General features: G+C 36.0%; 1 protein-coding gene across 1 annotated transcript; it reads left to right on the plus strand.

Annotated features, from left to right (window-relative positions):
- Positions 1–7,415: 7,415 nt before the first annotated feature.
- Positions 7,416–10,181, plus strand: LOC136224608 (F-box protein PP2-B11-like). The gene is made up of 3 exons (XM_066012997.1): positions 7,416–7,717; positions 8,338–8,459; positions 9,231–10,181. The coding sequence occupies exons 1-3, from the start codon at positions 7,433–7,435 to the stop codon at positions 9,808–9,810; spliced, it is 987 nt and encodes a 328-aa protein (XP_065869069.1). The 5' UTR covers positions 7,416–7,432; the 3' UTR covers positions 9,811–10,181.
- The last annotated feature ends 6,840 nt before the right edge of the window (positions 10,182–17,021 follow it).

A 17,021-nucleotide genomic window follows, 5' to 3' on the forward strand; every position in this document is an offset into this window, starting at 1 on the left:
ATCTTCACGGAACTATTTATCAAACGTCCAACCCCGAAGCAGGAATGTTAGGAGGTTGTATCAAGGGTTTTCTTCATAGAAATGCTGTTTCGATCGTAATGCAAGAAAGAACCAACCTTAGGGACGCCTACAGTTGTAGTATATCTTAGAATCTTAAGAACACATGAGAGTTGACTTAAGTGAGCATTAAAGCAGAAACCTTGACTTCACTTTGCGTCATTCATGAATAAATAGGATGTTTAGAGACTGAAAGTAACAAGTTCCATTATGGCCTAGCCTGTTCCACTTTTTATCATTATCAAAAACTCTTTTCAATACGCTGAATCATTCACATAGTTACCACTTCACAATATTTCTCAAGATTAAGAATTCACACATCACGAACACCCTGTTCTGCAAGGTTTTTTTAGTAAAGTTTGATCATCAATCCCTGTGGAGACGATACTCTATTTATCACTTTATTACTTGTATCTAGTGCACTTGCTAGAGTTTGTTCAGAGGACAACACCTAGAGTCTGTCAAGGTAAAATTTCCAGGAGCAACAAAATCTAGGTTCACTATTTTCCCCCGGCTAGAATCACCAGACATGCTAATAAACCCAAGGCAACCCAGAAAAAATAAAGGACTGAAGATTATTCTGAAGATAGGAAAGACTGAACTCATCCTCAAAAATGGCAAACTATTAGCATTTCAGACACTCGTGGAATAGTGGGGCACGATTCCAAACAAATGTCAAAGAGCAGTCAACAAAGAAAAGCAGGCAGAAATTTTTTCTCTCCACCACAAAGAAAGTTCAGAGTAAGGAAGCAGAACCCTCACAAAAAGAAAGGAAATAAACTTTTATAACCCATAGGAGACTCAAGGGACACCTCGAAAAAAGCGACCATGCAAGTCCAAACACCTGGTGGTCATGCGCCGCAACTACAGTCCAGTCTCATCAATGCAATTGACAGATGAAATCACGTGTAGAACGGTAAGTTTTTTACTTTAATGGCTTATAACTCCCAAAAAGCGCATAAACCAGCACCCCCCTACCGCCACCCGAAACCAATCATCAACCACAGGCATCAAGAGGTTATCCACCCGCAAGCTAGTGAACATCATTCAATTAATCGGATCAACATCCGACCACAAATCATCATGAGCGGTAACTCCGCACGAGGCACTCACATCAAATAGTTTGTCAGACGGTTCGACAACATAATCAATTCGAGGGGGACTACTTGATAAGGAATATGGGCCAGGACTGATAGGGACGTTTTGTCCCTATCTTTTAGCATGATTTACGGTTTAATTTTGGACTAAATAAGTGAGTTTAATTACAAAAATAATGTGTTTTTAATAAAATAACAAAATAAAAATAAATTTTATGCTTTTGGTTATTTCCTTTGTTTTCAGTTAATTTCAGAAAAATAAACGTCAAGCTAACTCGGCTCTCGAGAATTGTATTTCGCAGGTACGAGTTAAGGAGAAAAACTCACTGATACACGTGGGGCATCTCCACTTATACGCAGGGCGTACAAGAGCAATTCTTCAATCTAAAACTCAGGAGCTCAGGTATGCGAGGCGTTTTCCAAGCCACGCGGGGCGTCTCCACTGATACGCGGGGCGTACAAGACCAATTCTTCAATCTAAATCTCAGAAGCTCAGGTACGCAGGGCATTTTCCAAGCCACGCGGGGCGTCAAAGACATGATCCAAGCTATTGAACTCCAGAAGATCAACCACGCAGGGCGTACTCCAACCTACGCGAGGCGTGGTTATGACAACAGGTCTGAATCTGATCCACACGCAGGCAATTATCAACGGAATGTGCAAACACGCGGGGCGTCTGCCTGTCCACGCGGGGCGTGGTTCAAATAACAAGACTGAATCTGATCCACACGCTAGAAATTATCAACGGAATGGGCATACACGCGGGGTGTCTGCCTGTCCACGCGGGGCGTGTCATGGGAAAACTGTAGAAATAATGTAACTTGTGTATTTACGATTCTACCCCCGAGCTTGATGTATAAATAAGAGTGATTAGCACTCATTCCTTCATTCAATTTTCTATGTACTAAAGTTCCTCACACCTTGAGAGCTTGTATAATCCTCTCGTTACTCCGCCGAAGTTCCGTTCCATCCGTATTCACCAAGCTCGAGAGTTCCACCTCCAAGTCCTAAGAGACGACTTTGAGTCCGGTTAGCTAGTCCTAAGGGCCGATTCTTCTTCCCTTTCTACTCATTAATTAGCTTGTACTCTTTCTATGTACTAGGCTTGGTTGTATTCCGTATTATCGCATTTCATATTTATAATATATGATTTACAATTCCGTTTTCACTATACGTGTTATTACTTATTGCTTGCTTTGATACTTATAATTGATTATTGTGTAGGTAGTTTACGAGCTCCGAAATCTTTTAGGAATCACATAGGTGTTGCCTTACCGGAGTTGACAATTCAGAAACCGTAGGAATTGATGAGCCACGGAACTTACGGGCCCTAGTTTTTATCCTAAGAATTAGAGTCGCCTTAAAGGGAAATCATGACCCGAGAACCTCACGTAGTTGTTCGGTCTATAAATAGTCGTCTTTGCAAGAGTAAATCATTAATTATATATGTTTCGTGTTGTTTGTCATATGTTATAACTTATCATTATCCGCATCACTCTAAAAGGGCTTGAAATACATAAAAATTGTCTCACCCATAGTTTAGGAGTAGTTTATAGTTGTCACCGAACTCAAGTCTAAAGTATTCACCGCTTAGATAACGTGTAAAATCGAGTAGTTTAATACTTGTGGTTATAAATCCCGTGGATTCGATACCCGGTCTTAACCGGATTATTACTTGATACGACGGGGTATACTTGCCCCTATGTAGTAGCGTCCAGTAGAGTTAAAGCACTTAGAAAGATCATATCCATAACCCTAGCACACACTTATCATCATATTATTATCACTCTACCGGAAACTCATCAAGGACCAGCCCATTTCAACTCCACCTGGGCTCGAGGCCCACTTGAACATTTGCTCTATCTATAAAAAGGTCACTCAACCACCAATAAATGGGTCTGAACACACCAACTTGGATGCCGGAGCATTCTCAGGGACCGCTCCTCGCATAGAGAAGGCATTCGACTTCAAAGGTCGACAGCTGTTCCACATCTACATTAGTAGTTAAGAACATTTTACGGATAATTAGTATTAGAGGTCACGAAAGTTTAGACAATATCCTCAAAAAGTCACAAAAATTCAATTTGTCTTAATAAAATAACTTAAGTTTGCTGTTGTCTCAATAAAGCCACTTTGAACGTTTTTCAGTCATTTTTTGTTGAAATTGCTGGCGTGGCATTTTAACGTCACGTCAGCGCCACCTAATATATTAAAAAAAATTACTACATATTTTAATTGGCAATTGATATGTCACATGGGTTAATTTATGATTAAAATTTTAATTGAAAATGCTTATTTACTTGGATTAATTTGTGGTTAAATTTTTATTATTATGACACATGGCGTTGAGACATATAATTAAATGTCACGCAATCAACTCTGACGGAAAAATGATCAGAAAAAGCCCAAAGTAATTTTATTAGGATAAAAACAAACTTAAGTGATTTATTAGGATAAATTAAACTTTTGTGACTTTTTAAGGATATTGTCCAAACTTTTGTGACCGTCGGTGCTAATTACTCCCAATTTTATCCATAACTACAATTACACTTTCACAATCACGAATTTCGTTATTTTCACTCCACATATGATTCATATTACCATTCATTAGTAACAGATCAAAGACACATGAAAAAAAGTACAAAAAAAATCGTGCATACATATATCTTCGATTTGCTATAAAACAAGAAATGAAGTTTTTTTTCTTTTTTTAAGCTTTTTTTTTCATGAGTCTACCTATGTTTTTTTATGGCTTAATACATCATTTGCCCCCTGAACTTGTCCAAAAAGCTTGATTGGCCCCCTGAACTTTCAAAATGTCTTGACAGCTCCCTGAACTTACATAAAATGTTCAGTTAGCCGCCTGAACTTGCGTAAAATGTAATCAATTGATCAATCGGTCGCAAAAAAGTAAGTTAAATACGGAAGATGTATTCTACGCATCTTAGAATGTTATTACATAATTCAAAAATAGATTAAAAATGAAGTTATTGCTTGCTCAACTATACAACTTGTCTTCTCTATTCTAAGCACCGTATACTCCGATTTGGGTCGTTTTACTTTTTTTTAAGACTCGTGCAATATATCTTCCGTATTTAACTTATTTTTTTGCAACCGAGTGATCAGTTGATTACATTTAATGCAAGTTCAGGGGGCTAACTGAACATTTTATGCAAGTTCAGAAGGCTATCGGGACACTTTGAAAGTTCAGGGGGCCAATCAAGCTTTTTGGACAAGTTCAGGGGGCAAATAATGTATTAAGCCTTTTTTTTTATCTATTATTGATTAGTGATAACATGATACATAGACCTAGGCATGGGCCGGGTTTGTCGAGCTTTTAATAAAACCTGACGAGCCCAAGCTCTGTCCAGCCCGTAATAAATTGAGTCGGGTTCTGGTTCGGGCCTAAAATATGAATCTCAAGCCTGCCTGTCCAAACCCATCTGTATATTAAAAAAAATATGATTAAAATATCACACCAACTTTTTTTAATAAAAAAATAGTACACACAACACAATACTTAATAAGTTTGGAAAAATTCTAATAAACTAATTGTCTATGGTGGTAAGATAAATGTATATATCATCTCATAAAAGATATAATTAATTTAGAGGGCTTTTTACATGGAATTCATATATATAATAATATTTATTGTTTAATTGATAATTTAATTAATATAATATCAAAAGTATAAGTTTTTATTTGATAAATGTCAAATTTTGTAAGTGGTTTATTTGATGAAGTTGTAGTGGAAATCGTTAACTGCCAACTTGACTTAATTCATAATTTTTATTGATGAAGTTGTAAATAATCTTTAAAATTTGAATTTCCACGTAAATTTCCCTAATTTATATTTATAAAAAATTCATATAGTCGAAGTCCGTCAAGTTTCTGGCGGGCTTATACGGATTTGGGTCGGACCAGACACTAATTTCATATGTTCAAGTCCGGCTAAATGGGCCTGGACGGGCTCACCGGTCCATACCCAAATCTAGTTATTAATAACCCTTAACTTATTTATTATATATTAATTTTAGTAATTCTCCTAATTAAAATATATTAAATATCTTTTCATAAGCACTGAATTAAAATAACTAATTATTAAACCTTGAATCAAACCTAATATAAACAGGATCTAAGGTATACCTTATCATGTCAGAGAGGTAAAATTGTTATAAATTACCAATGTTAGTAGTTTTGTAACTTATCCCCTTAAAATGTGTTTGTAAATATCATTGGATTTATATACTATGAAAATTAATTACAAAATTCATTTATTTAGAAAATACATTACATCTCCAAACTAAAGCTTCAAATCAATTAGGACGTTGAACTATTAAAATCATCAATCAGATCCCTAAACTAAGCAAAAATCGTTAATTGAGTCTCTATCTTATTCTAAAATTAGAAACGGTAATTATTTGATATAGACTGTAATAATTTCCGTGTTGGTTCAAAATGGGTTTGGAAAAGAGGGTTTGAAATTTCTCAACCGAATGATTTTTGATGAGGTCTCAAATGATTATTTTTGTTTAGAATGATGACTCAATTGATGAGTTTTTGTTAGTTAAGGGACCTGATTAATAATTTTAAGGGATAAGGTATCAAAATAGGCCTAAGGTTTTTGGGGAAGTACCAATTTAGGTCCAACGCTCAAAATAGCACCAATATAGGCTTAACGTTTACAACATAATATCAATTTAGGCTTAACGTTTACAATATAGCATCAATTTAGGTCTCACGTACAAAATAGCACAAATATAGGCTTAACGTTTACAAAATAATACAAATTTAACTTTAACGTTTACAAAATATATCCAATTTAAGTTAAACGTCACAATTAAATTAATCATATTATATTCTTTTCCTATTAATTTTATATGTTATCTTTTTATTTAGTTATATTTTCTTATTTATTATAATACAACTAATTAGTATTCTTGTCCATTAAGATTTTATATTTGTTTTTCATCAATCATTCTATGCCTCCTTAATTCCATGGCTCATGTAATATATGCAAACTAAAAGTAATTGAATATCCACAATATTTCGAACATTGACATGTATCAATATTATTTTAACTAGTATTCGAAATATTATGGATATTCAATTACTTTTAGTTTGCATATATTACATGAGCAATGAAATTTAGTAGTCATGGAATCATTTATGAAAAACAAATATAAGATCTTAATTGAAAAGAATACTAATTAATTGTATTATAATAAATATGAATATAGAATTAAATAAAAAGATAACATATATAATTAACTGGGAAAGAATATAAATGATTAATTTAATTATGACATTTAGCTTAAATTGTATATATTTTGTAAACGTTAAGCTTAAATTCGTATTATTTTGTAAACGTTAAGCCTATATTGGTGCTATTTTATACGTGAGGCCTAAATTGATGCTATATTGTAAACGTTAAGCCTAAATTGATATTATGTTGTAAACGTTAAGCCTATATTTGTGCTATTTTAAACGTTGAGCCTAAATTGATACTTCCCCAAAAACTTTAGGCCTATTTTAGTACCTTATCTCTAATTTTAATAGTTTAAGGTCCTAAGTGACCTTGAAACCTTAGTTTAGGGAGAAAAATGTCTATTATGCCTTTAGAAATAGTAATATTATACTAAAAGGATATATGATTAATTTAGGCATAACACCCATTTGGATAGGTTTCAAAATCAATTAGGACCCTAAACTATCAAAATCATCAATCAGGTCCCTGAACTAACTAAAAATCATCAATTGAGTCTCCATTCTAAACAAAAAGTTTCAATTAAGGTCTCATCGAAAATCATTCGGTTGAACAGTTTCATATATTCTTTCCCAAACTCATTTTGAACCAACACAGAGATTATTACAGTCTATATTAAATAGTCACGCTTTCCGATTTTAGGATAAGATAAAAACTCAATTGATGATTTTGATAGCTTAAGGTCCTAATTGATTATGAAGCTTTAGTTTAAAGACCCAAATGAATATAATGCCATTAATTTAAGATAAACCAATTTTAAAGACTTAAGATAAACGAATTAATCAAATTAATCAAAAATAAATAAATAGCAGTTATTAAAAAAAATATAATGCCACTATAAACCTACGTCAAGATCTGTGGTTTGCCATGACCTTGGGAGTAGGTATACCTACCCTTATCTAAACTTTTCCCAAAAAAAAAATGAAAAAAATGAAAAAAGCTTAGCCCCTAAGCATTCCTGTGAACGACGCCGTATATAAAGAAGTGTCTTGCTGAACTAAATGCCATAGCAATGGAAAATATGACTGCAGTTGATTTGTGCGGGTTGCCCGAAGACTGCATAGCGACCATCTTCTCCTTCGCAACTCCTAAGGATGTTGGCAGATTCTCCATAGTCTCTTCTGGTTCTAAGTTGGTCTCTGAATCTGATGCGGTTTGGAGACGTTTTCTTCCTTGTGATTATAAGGCTTTAATCTCTCAGTCTTCTGATCCTTCTCTGCTGTCTACTTATCCGTCTGCTAAAGATGTCTATCTTCACCTGGCTGATAATCCTATACTCATTGATGATGGAAAAAAGGTTAGAATCTCTCAATTTTGTGTTCTAAGTGTGAAGTTAGGTCAATTTTGAATTCAATGTCTGTTGTATTTCAATTTTTGGTTTATTATGTTGAGTTGATGATGAAATTAAATAGTTCTTTTCAGAAATCTATAGCTGCTATATAATCCGTTGAATTTCAATTTTTGGTTTGGTTTATTATGCTGAGTAACTGTTAGATGGAATTATTTCCTTTGAATAGATAATTTTCAGAAATCTATGGCTGCTATTAGGATGAGTATGGTTTGGTACAATTGGGGGATTTGAAAATCTCCTGAATTAAGTGAACGGTACAATTTCAGTCCTATAGAAAAAGTAAATGGTTCAATCCGGTTATGGATCATTTTTTTTCGGATATTCGGTCCGGTTCTAGAATCTACAATATATTCACTCAATAATATTAGGAATTTGAAAATCTCCATAATTGTACCTAACTAAGTAAACGGTAAATTCAGTTCGGTCCTCTAGAAAGAGTCAGTCAGCCATTTAATCCAATTCTATATTTTTGTTCGGGTATTCACTCTGGTTCAAGAATCTTCAAGATCCACGCTCATTCCTATATAATATAATATTTTGCTAATATGCAATTGTTTATTTGGCAGAGCTTTGGACTGGATAAATGGAGTGGGAAGAAAATTCTCATGCTTTCTGCAAGGGATCTTATGATTGTTTGGGGTGATACTCCCAAATACTGGACATGGACTAATGGTGAACACAAATCAAGGTTTGGGGATTTTCCTCATTTTTTCCCTTAACTTCAAGGTTATTTTTTCATTTTTTGATAATTTGTGTTGATAAATTCTCTAATTCAGCATATTAGAAAACGCAAAACAGCAGAAGTTGCAGTCTTGAATTTTTGTGGTTTTCTATTAATTGTCGGATTTTGATTCAGCATATAGGAAAATGTGTACAGAACTGCAGAAGTTAGAGCCTTGGACTCTTGATTTTGTTTCTGTTCCCATGTTTTCATTATTATCATAGTTTCAGCATATATGAACCATGACTTGGTTTGTTTTTGCTTTATCTTTAATGTTGGTTCTTTTTTCGTAATTATCATGATTTTGATTGAAAATGTGTACAGAATTGCAGAAGTTACAGCCTTGGACTCTTGATTTTGTTTCCGTTCCCATTTTTCATGTTCCCATTTTTCATGATTATCATAATTTCCATCATCATATATGAATGAAAATACAGATTTGCAGTCATGATTTTGTTCGTTTTTCCTTTACCTTTAATAACATTGTCTTCGATTCGTTATAATGATTTCAATTGCTATTTTGATTCATCATATATGAAAATGCAAATAGATTCACAGAAGTCGAATTTTCTTCGTTACCATGATTTCAATTGATATTTTGATTAAGCGGAATACAGATTTGCAGAAGTTTTATTCTTGATTGTGTTTATGTTTCCTTCATCTTCAATATCATGTCCATTCCTTACTATCATAATTCACATTATTATTCTGATTTAGCACATCCGAAATTGCAAACAGGTTCGCAGAGGTTGCTGAGCTGATCGTCCTGTGGTGGCTGGAAATCCGTGGCAAAATCAAAGCTACAATGCTATCACCAGAAACTCACTACACAGCATACCTGGTATACAGAACAAGAGAGACCTCTTATGGATTCCACTATCCGGTGGAGGTGACAGTAGGAATTTCAGGAGCAGAAGAAGGAGATTCTTCAAAGAGAAGTCTTTATCTGGATACGGGAAGGGAAAGGCGTCAAAGGAACCAACTTTTTGTGAGAAGGGTCGGTCTATTCGGGCACGGGCACGGGCACAGGCACAGGCACATGCACATGCACATGCACGCTATGGAGAGCGATAGTGATGATGATGATGATGATGATGATCGTAACAATGTGAATGACAATGACATTGGAGTTAATCATAATAATCGTAATCGTCCACAGGAAAGACAAGACGGGTGGCTGGAGATTGAATTGGGGGATTATTTTAACAGACAAGATGAAGTTGCGGATTTGGAAATTAGCATTATGGAGGTTACTGGAGGTGATTCGAAAGGCGGACTTATAATTCAGGGTATAGATATTAGGCCAAAGAGTAATTAAGAAGAATAAAAACCCGAAACTTTGATACATTTTGCTCGCGCTGTTCGGTCCTGTTGTGTTCTGCTATCTTTATTATCAATCATACTGAATATAGAAGCTGCTGTTGCCAGGGATGATGGGGAGAGGGTTTGAGAACCGGATTAGAGTATCTCGTGTCAGTGAATTCTGGATCCGTTAATGTCTCTTTCCATATATCATTAAGTTTTTATTTCTGAGGATTTGGTTTTTTGTACTTTAAGAATGTTAGAAGTTTAATTTTAGTCCAGTGTAAAATTCTAGTTCACTTAATAGCCTTCTCTGAGCAATTTTGTGGCTCATTTATATTGGCCTATATTATGGGGCTAAAATTGAATGGAAGGTTTTTTTTTTTATCATGGAGTTAAAATTGGATTAATTTGTTCAGTAATTTTTGTAGGGAATTTAACTCATTTTATTTTATTTTTACTTATAAGATAAACCAATTTTGGTGAACACATAAGATAAAGGAATTAATCAAATTAATTTTTTTAAGGGTTAATAAGATGCAAAAATACCCTAACGTTTTGAGTCAGGAGCAATTTTACCCCTAACGTCTAAAATGGTGCAATTTTACCCATAACGTTGGAAGCCAAGAGCAATTTTACCCCTAACGTTGATAAATTTGGTCAATTTCAGACACTCAGTAGTTTTCACCTGGTCAGTGACTGACCAAGTGAATTTGATCAGTCACCGTTAGATCTAAGACGTATAAATCTAACCCATACGATTGTTTTAATCTCCACCTTATGATTTTAACAAGCCTAGATCTAACGGTGACAGACTAAATTCACTTGGTCAGTCACTGACCAAGTGAAAATCACTATTCAGACACTATTATAAAACACACGTATTTTTGTTCATTATTAGCGCCAATTGCATAATAATTCGTTCTAAAAAATGATTTCATGTTTTTTATAATTTAATAATAGAATTTGAGGTTAATATTTATAAATTCAGTGGGTTTTTTTAATTTTTTTTGTCTTATCCGTACAAAAAGACAGTATATTTTTTTATTTTTTTTCACATCTCAACGAATGTTTGTGATTTGTTACTGATAAAATGACACGCATATGAAGTGTAGATAGCAAGATTCATGACCGAGAAGACAGTTTGATGAATTATTTCTCAAATTGATCCAATTTATTAATGTTAGGGGTAAAATTGCGCTTGGCTTCCAACGTTAGGGGTAAAATTGCACCATTTTAGTCGTTAGGGGTAAAATTGCTCCTGACTCAAAACGTTAAGGGTATTTTTGCACCTTAACCCTTTTTTTAAAAATAGCAATTGTCAAAAAGGAAAAAATAAAACAACCTTAGCCCTTAAGTATTGCTGGAGTTGATTTGTGGCAGTTGCTGGAGGATTATATAGCCACAGTGTTTTTCTTTATAAGTCTAAGGACACTAGATAACTATTGCCTCTTCAGGAGGATTGTATAGCCACCGTCTTCTCCTTCACAAGTCACGGTGTTCTCATTCACAAGTTCCAATGACACCAAACAAAAACTCTCTATTGTCTCTAGACAACTCTGTATTATGCTGAAGGACTGTATAGCACACTCTTCTCCTTCACAAGTACTTAGGACACCAAACAACTCTCTATTGTCTATTCAGGCTTTAAGTTGTTTCTGTTAGACAAACAATTACGTCTGTCTTAAGAATGTTAGACAAACGATTACGTCTGCCTTAAGAATGTTAGAAGTGATTAACCAAAAAACAAATCGAACACATAAAATATGCAAACAATAAAACTTAAAATTAAAAGGAAAGAGTTAGACAAATCTGAGGTCTGTATTAGCAGTTTCCTTAAGACGATGTCGTCGCTATTGACGAACGTCTCACAGGATACAACAGATTACGTAAACAAACTCAAACCGTGTGTAGGAAAACAAGACACTGTGAACAGACAGAGAATATAAACATTCAGAAAATATTTATTTTATCATCAACTTTTTCAACTAACTTTTGAATTTGACAATTCATTCTATATAAATAAAACTCGAAATGATATGTCTTTTCACGAACGAACACGACTGTACACGGATAGACACGACTGTTCACGTATGAACACGACTGTTCATGAAGGACACGACTATTCATGAAAGGATGTGTTTGTTGGTATATAAATTAATATATAATTTTATTCAATTTTTCCAACAATCCCCCACATGAATAAAATTAAAAACGAGACGATTAGGACATGGTGATAACTTTCTATAGGAGATATATGCATAGGATAGGTAGCTAATGTACCTTGAACCTTCCCTTGTCAAAGAATATTTACTTCAGTGGCTGACTAGTAGACGCAATGTCTTTGAACTATTCTGTTGTTTGTGTAAACGATGATATACCCCACACAGATGCCAACATAACACGGTATGGTTCTCATGGTTATGTTCGTTATGGTCATGAACATCACCTGGTTCTGCGAGAGTTTAAGAGAACTAGGCCCCACTAGTCTCCATCGAAGTGACCCCACTTCACTCTAACATAGGTGATTTATTTGCTCAGCATACTAACGCACAATGTATCATTAAAAGCATATAGCTTAACCTTTTTCCATTGGTGTCACTGTTTACATCTAGGAATGGACGAGGATTTAGCCCCCATAGTGAACGCATAAGGTTTATGCAATTAGGTTGTCCCTTTGAATCTAGATCTTGGGATCTCTAGTCAACTAGGTAGGATTTTCCTTCACATAACGCCTCTTCTAATGGGCTTTAGTACAATTCCTTTCGATGATTTTTCAATTTGATCTCGATTTTAACCTCTAGGTTAGCGGATCCGCTGTGTTATCCTTTGATTTTACAAAATCAATTAGAATGACACTTGTTGAGATCAATTGACTAATAGTGTTATCACACGGAAGCTTTTCTACCCGAGTTCATCATTCGGAAGCTTTTTATACCGCATATTCACCACTTGATATGATATTTTTCTTCGATTCCATCATTGTAACATACTTATTTTAAGGCGATTTGATTTCTACATTTTTAATGACTTTCATAAATTAAATCTAGCCAACTAATGTTCATAAATTAACATCACTGCTCAGATTTGTCAATTTATGACATTTCACATTTCTAATGTAAATCAACCCTTACGCGCGAGAATATCAAATATGGAATTTTCGCATATTATCATCATCTCTAAAGAAAACATATTTTCTTTTATCACCAAGTCTTAAAATTCATACCAATTAATTTTTCTAGACTTTTGTTGTGGCTTATAAACGTTGCCACTGGTACAAGTGGGCCTAAAGCCTCTGAAGTGGGATGAGGGTGGGGGGGCAAATGCCACTGATGTCCAGTGTATGCAGCGATATCATATGCCTCAGAGGATGATAGAAGTCGATGCTATCTGCACCATAAAAATTCCATGAGATCAATTTCATCATAAATTAGAGAAGGAGGAGAAAGGAAAACAAACTGTCACGGGTGGAATTCGAGGATGGACACGCAAATGTTGTATTACGTTTTCAATGCTTGATGATTTGAAATATAATGTTTTATGTTTGCTTGATTACGAGTTGGTTTACAAATTGGTTTGTTAAAGCGATTTATTTGGTTACGAGTTGCTTTGGTAACGCACTTTTTGTGATTACGAGTTGGTTTGATAAACGTTTATTTGATTACGAATTGGTTTGATAAAACGTTGTTCGATTTGACGATTTGATTCGTTTTGATAAAACGGTTAATTGATTTGATTCGTTTTGATAAAACGTTGTTCGATGACTAAGCAGGACGCCAAACCACGCTTGATACGGTGGATCCTACTCCTACAAGAATTCGACATCGAGATCAAAGATAAAAAAGGAGTGGAGAATGTTGTGGCCGACCATCTCTCTCGCTTACAAGGCGAGCAAGGCGAATCTCCGGAAGCTATTGAGATTAAGGAGACCTTTCCCAACGAAGCACTCTACGCGGTAACGTCTTTACCTTGGTATGCCGATATGGTAAACTACAAAGCCGGTAATATTCTTCCCCCGCACCTTACATATGAGCAGCGTAAGAAATTCTTTCATGATGTTAAGCACTATTTTTGGGAAGAACCCTATCTGTTCAAATCTTGTGTCGATAACATTATTCGTAGGTGTATACCGGAAGAAGAGGTTAATCATGTGCTACATATGTGTCATACCCAAGAGCCGGGGGGCCACTTTGGCCCTAGTCGGACTATGGCAAAAGTCTTACAATGTGGGTTTTATTGGCCTACTTTGTCCAAAGATTCCCAAGACTTCGTCAAATCATGTGACGCTTGTCAAAGGAGCGGAAACATTTCCCGAAAACATGAAATGCTCCAACAAGGAATCCTAGTCTGCGAACTTTTTGACGTGTGGGGGATAGACTTCATGGGACCTTTCCCTAAGTCGCATAACAACACTTACATTCTTGTAGCGGTTGACTATGTCTCCAAATGGGTAGAGGCCGTTGCCTTACCTTCAAACGACTCTAAGGCGGTAGGGAAATTTATAAAGAAAAACATTTTTACTCGGTTCGGGACCCCTCGAACTATCATTAGCGACGCAGGTTCCCACTTTTGCAACCGATAATACGATCAACTCTTACTTAAATATGGGGTTGCACACCGAGTCTCTACGCCCTACCACCTGCAAACTAGTGGGCAAGTTGAGGTTTCTAACCGAGAGCTAAAACGCATTTTAGAAAAAACGGTTAACTCCTCTAGGAAAGACTGGAGCTTGAAGCTCGATGATGCTCTTTGGGCTTACCGCACGGCGTTTAAGACGCCCATCGGGATGTCCCCTTATCGTCTAGTTTTTGGAAAATCGTGCCATCTGCCCGTAGAATTAGAACATAAAGCATATTGGGCGCTGAAATTTTTAAATTTTGACGTGCAGGCTACAGGAGAACACCGCCTCCTCCAACTCAATACTCTTGATGAACTTCGCTTAGGGTCGTACGAAAATGCCAAACTTTACAAAGAACGTACAAAACGGTGGCACGACAAGCACATTCAAGTTCGGGAGTTCACCAAGGGGGATCAAGTTCTCCTCTACAATTCTCGCCTCCGGTTATTCCCCGGAAAATTAAAAAGTCGGTGGTCGGGACCATACACCGTAATCAATGTGTACTCCTCCGGAGCAATTGAGATACAAGGTCCCGACAATGCAACCCTCGGGGTCAATGGCCACCGTCTAAAGATATACCGCGGCGGCGTTTTTCCATAACAAGGCGAAACCACACTCCTCGCCACACCGTGAGCTTGCGCATCACCAAGGAAAGTCGAGCTACTCCGACTATAAATGTAGCGCTGGTTTGATGCTCTCAAACCCTGTATATATCCATTCACTTTTTTCTTGTTTTCTTCGTTTCGCTTCACTACCACGGAAAGCCAAATCCCAATTATAATCCGACATAATACGCGGGGCGTCTCCTTATGCACGCCCCGCGTCTTTGTGCCTCTGATCCAAAATAATGCAAGGGACACCTTTCACGCAGGGCGTACACCCTATTACGCCCCGCGTATGAGTTCCTTTTCGTGGTTCCCAAAGTTCAGACACTCAAACACGCGGGGCGCCCTGTTCCTGCGCCCCGCGTATTTGAGTCTCTGACTCAAAAAGCAATAAAAACGCTGCCCTACGCGGGGCGCCCCCCTGGGCACGCCTCGCGTAGGGCCCCTGACCACTAAGGGTCTTCTTTTCCTTCCTTACCTTTATTTTTGTTTTTGTTTTAACTTCTTTTTGCGACGCCCTTGGAACAGGCGTCATTTTAAATAACGCGGAGGGTCGTGCAACCCCGCACCTTCAGTTTGTTTTGCACTAACAAAAACAAAAATAAAAATCAAATAAACAACAAAATAATTAAACTAATTTGTTGATCCCTAAAATTTTTCCCGACACACTAACCTCCCTCGGAAATTATTTAAATGTTCTGTTGTTTGTCCTTAAATGTAAATACCGTCGGAATACAAAGGATCGGTTTTAGTAAGAAATTTTAGTCTTAATTTTGAAGTTAGAGAATTTGTGCAAAGCTTAAGTTAGTACTAAACTAAGGCATTGAGTCTTAACCCTAATGTTATCTCCATAATGAATTTTTAAAAGGCAATAAAAACGGGATAGTTGAGAATTTAGCGAAGACTTGATAGTACACAATTTAAACCCGAATCTTTGTGAGGTATTTTTTTTGAGCCTAAAGGAGTTCATACGAGAACTCTAATTCCTTCATAATTTTTTTCGAGAGCTTTGACTTCACTCGACTCATAGAATTTGCATCCAATACCGGGTTAAGTACACTTATTTTTGGTAAAAAGGCAATAGATGATAAACCGAACCCACTTAGGCTAATTTTTCTTAATTTATTTTTCTTGTTTTCATCAAACATTAGGAAACCCCTTCGAGCCTATTAACCAACTTTTTTTGTTAATACCCTTTTAACATTTAACCCTTTTTCCTCTTGTTCGAATACCGACAAAACCAATTTGCACCCAAATCACTCGGAAAAAGTCACGGCCTTAACAAACGAGCACCATAAGCCTTCAAAATATTGTTTTTGTGCCTCTATCAAAACAAAGGATACGATAAAAATAAAAAGGCATTCTCAAGCTCCACCGAGCAATTTTGTAAAAATCGCCAAGGCCGAAATAAACAAAAACACGGTGCAAATACAAAACGGTATTTTCGAACTCGAGTTTCTTTAAACTAACCACTAAAGAAGCCACCCACATTACAACCCCCCTCCGGGATCATTTTTAATGTTGCCTAACCATATTTTAAGAGGAAAAACCCGGATGAAAATGCAAATTCAATATGATCTCGAGTAAGTGCAAAGAAGAGTGCTAAAACACCGACCCACCTAAAATTGAGCGTAAGAGCGAAATCCCTTGGTGAGGTACTATCGGGTTCTCAAAAGATAATCAACCCCCGTTAATATTGCCTATTAATCTTGATCATAGAGGTTTCAAACAAGTTTCGTACTCAATTGTTTGCGTAGGTACTTACCGAAACCTTTGCATAAAACCATAACTTTGAAATCACGCACTTGGCAAAACCAACCTTCGGTTTGTTTCTTAATTTTCTCAATCCCCTGTCTTTCGATTTCTTTTACTTGAGAACAAGTAAAACTTTAAAGTCCGAGGAGGTTTGATAGGGGTATCTTACCCCTATCTTTTAGCGTGATTTACAGGTTGATTTTGGATAAAATAAATAAGTTTAATTACAAAAATAAAGTGTTTTGATAA

Source organism: Euphorbia lathyris, chromosome 3 (genome assembly GCF_963576675.1).
Source record: "Euphorbia lathyris chromosome 3, ddEupLath1.1, whole genome shotgun sequence".
NCBI lineage: Eukaryota > Viridiplantae > Streptophyta > Magnoliopsida > Malpighiales > Euphorbiaceae > Euphorbia > Euphorbia lathyris.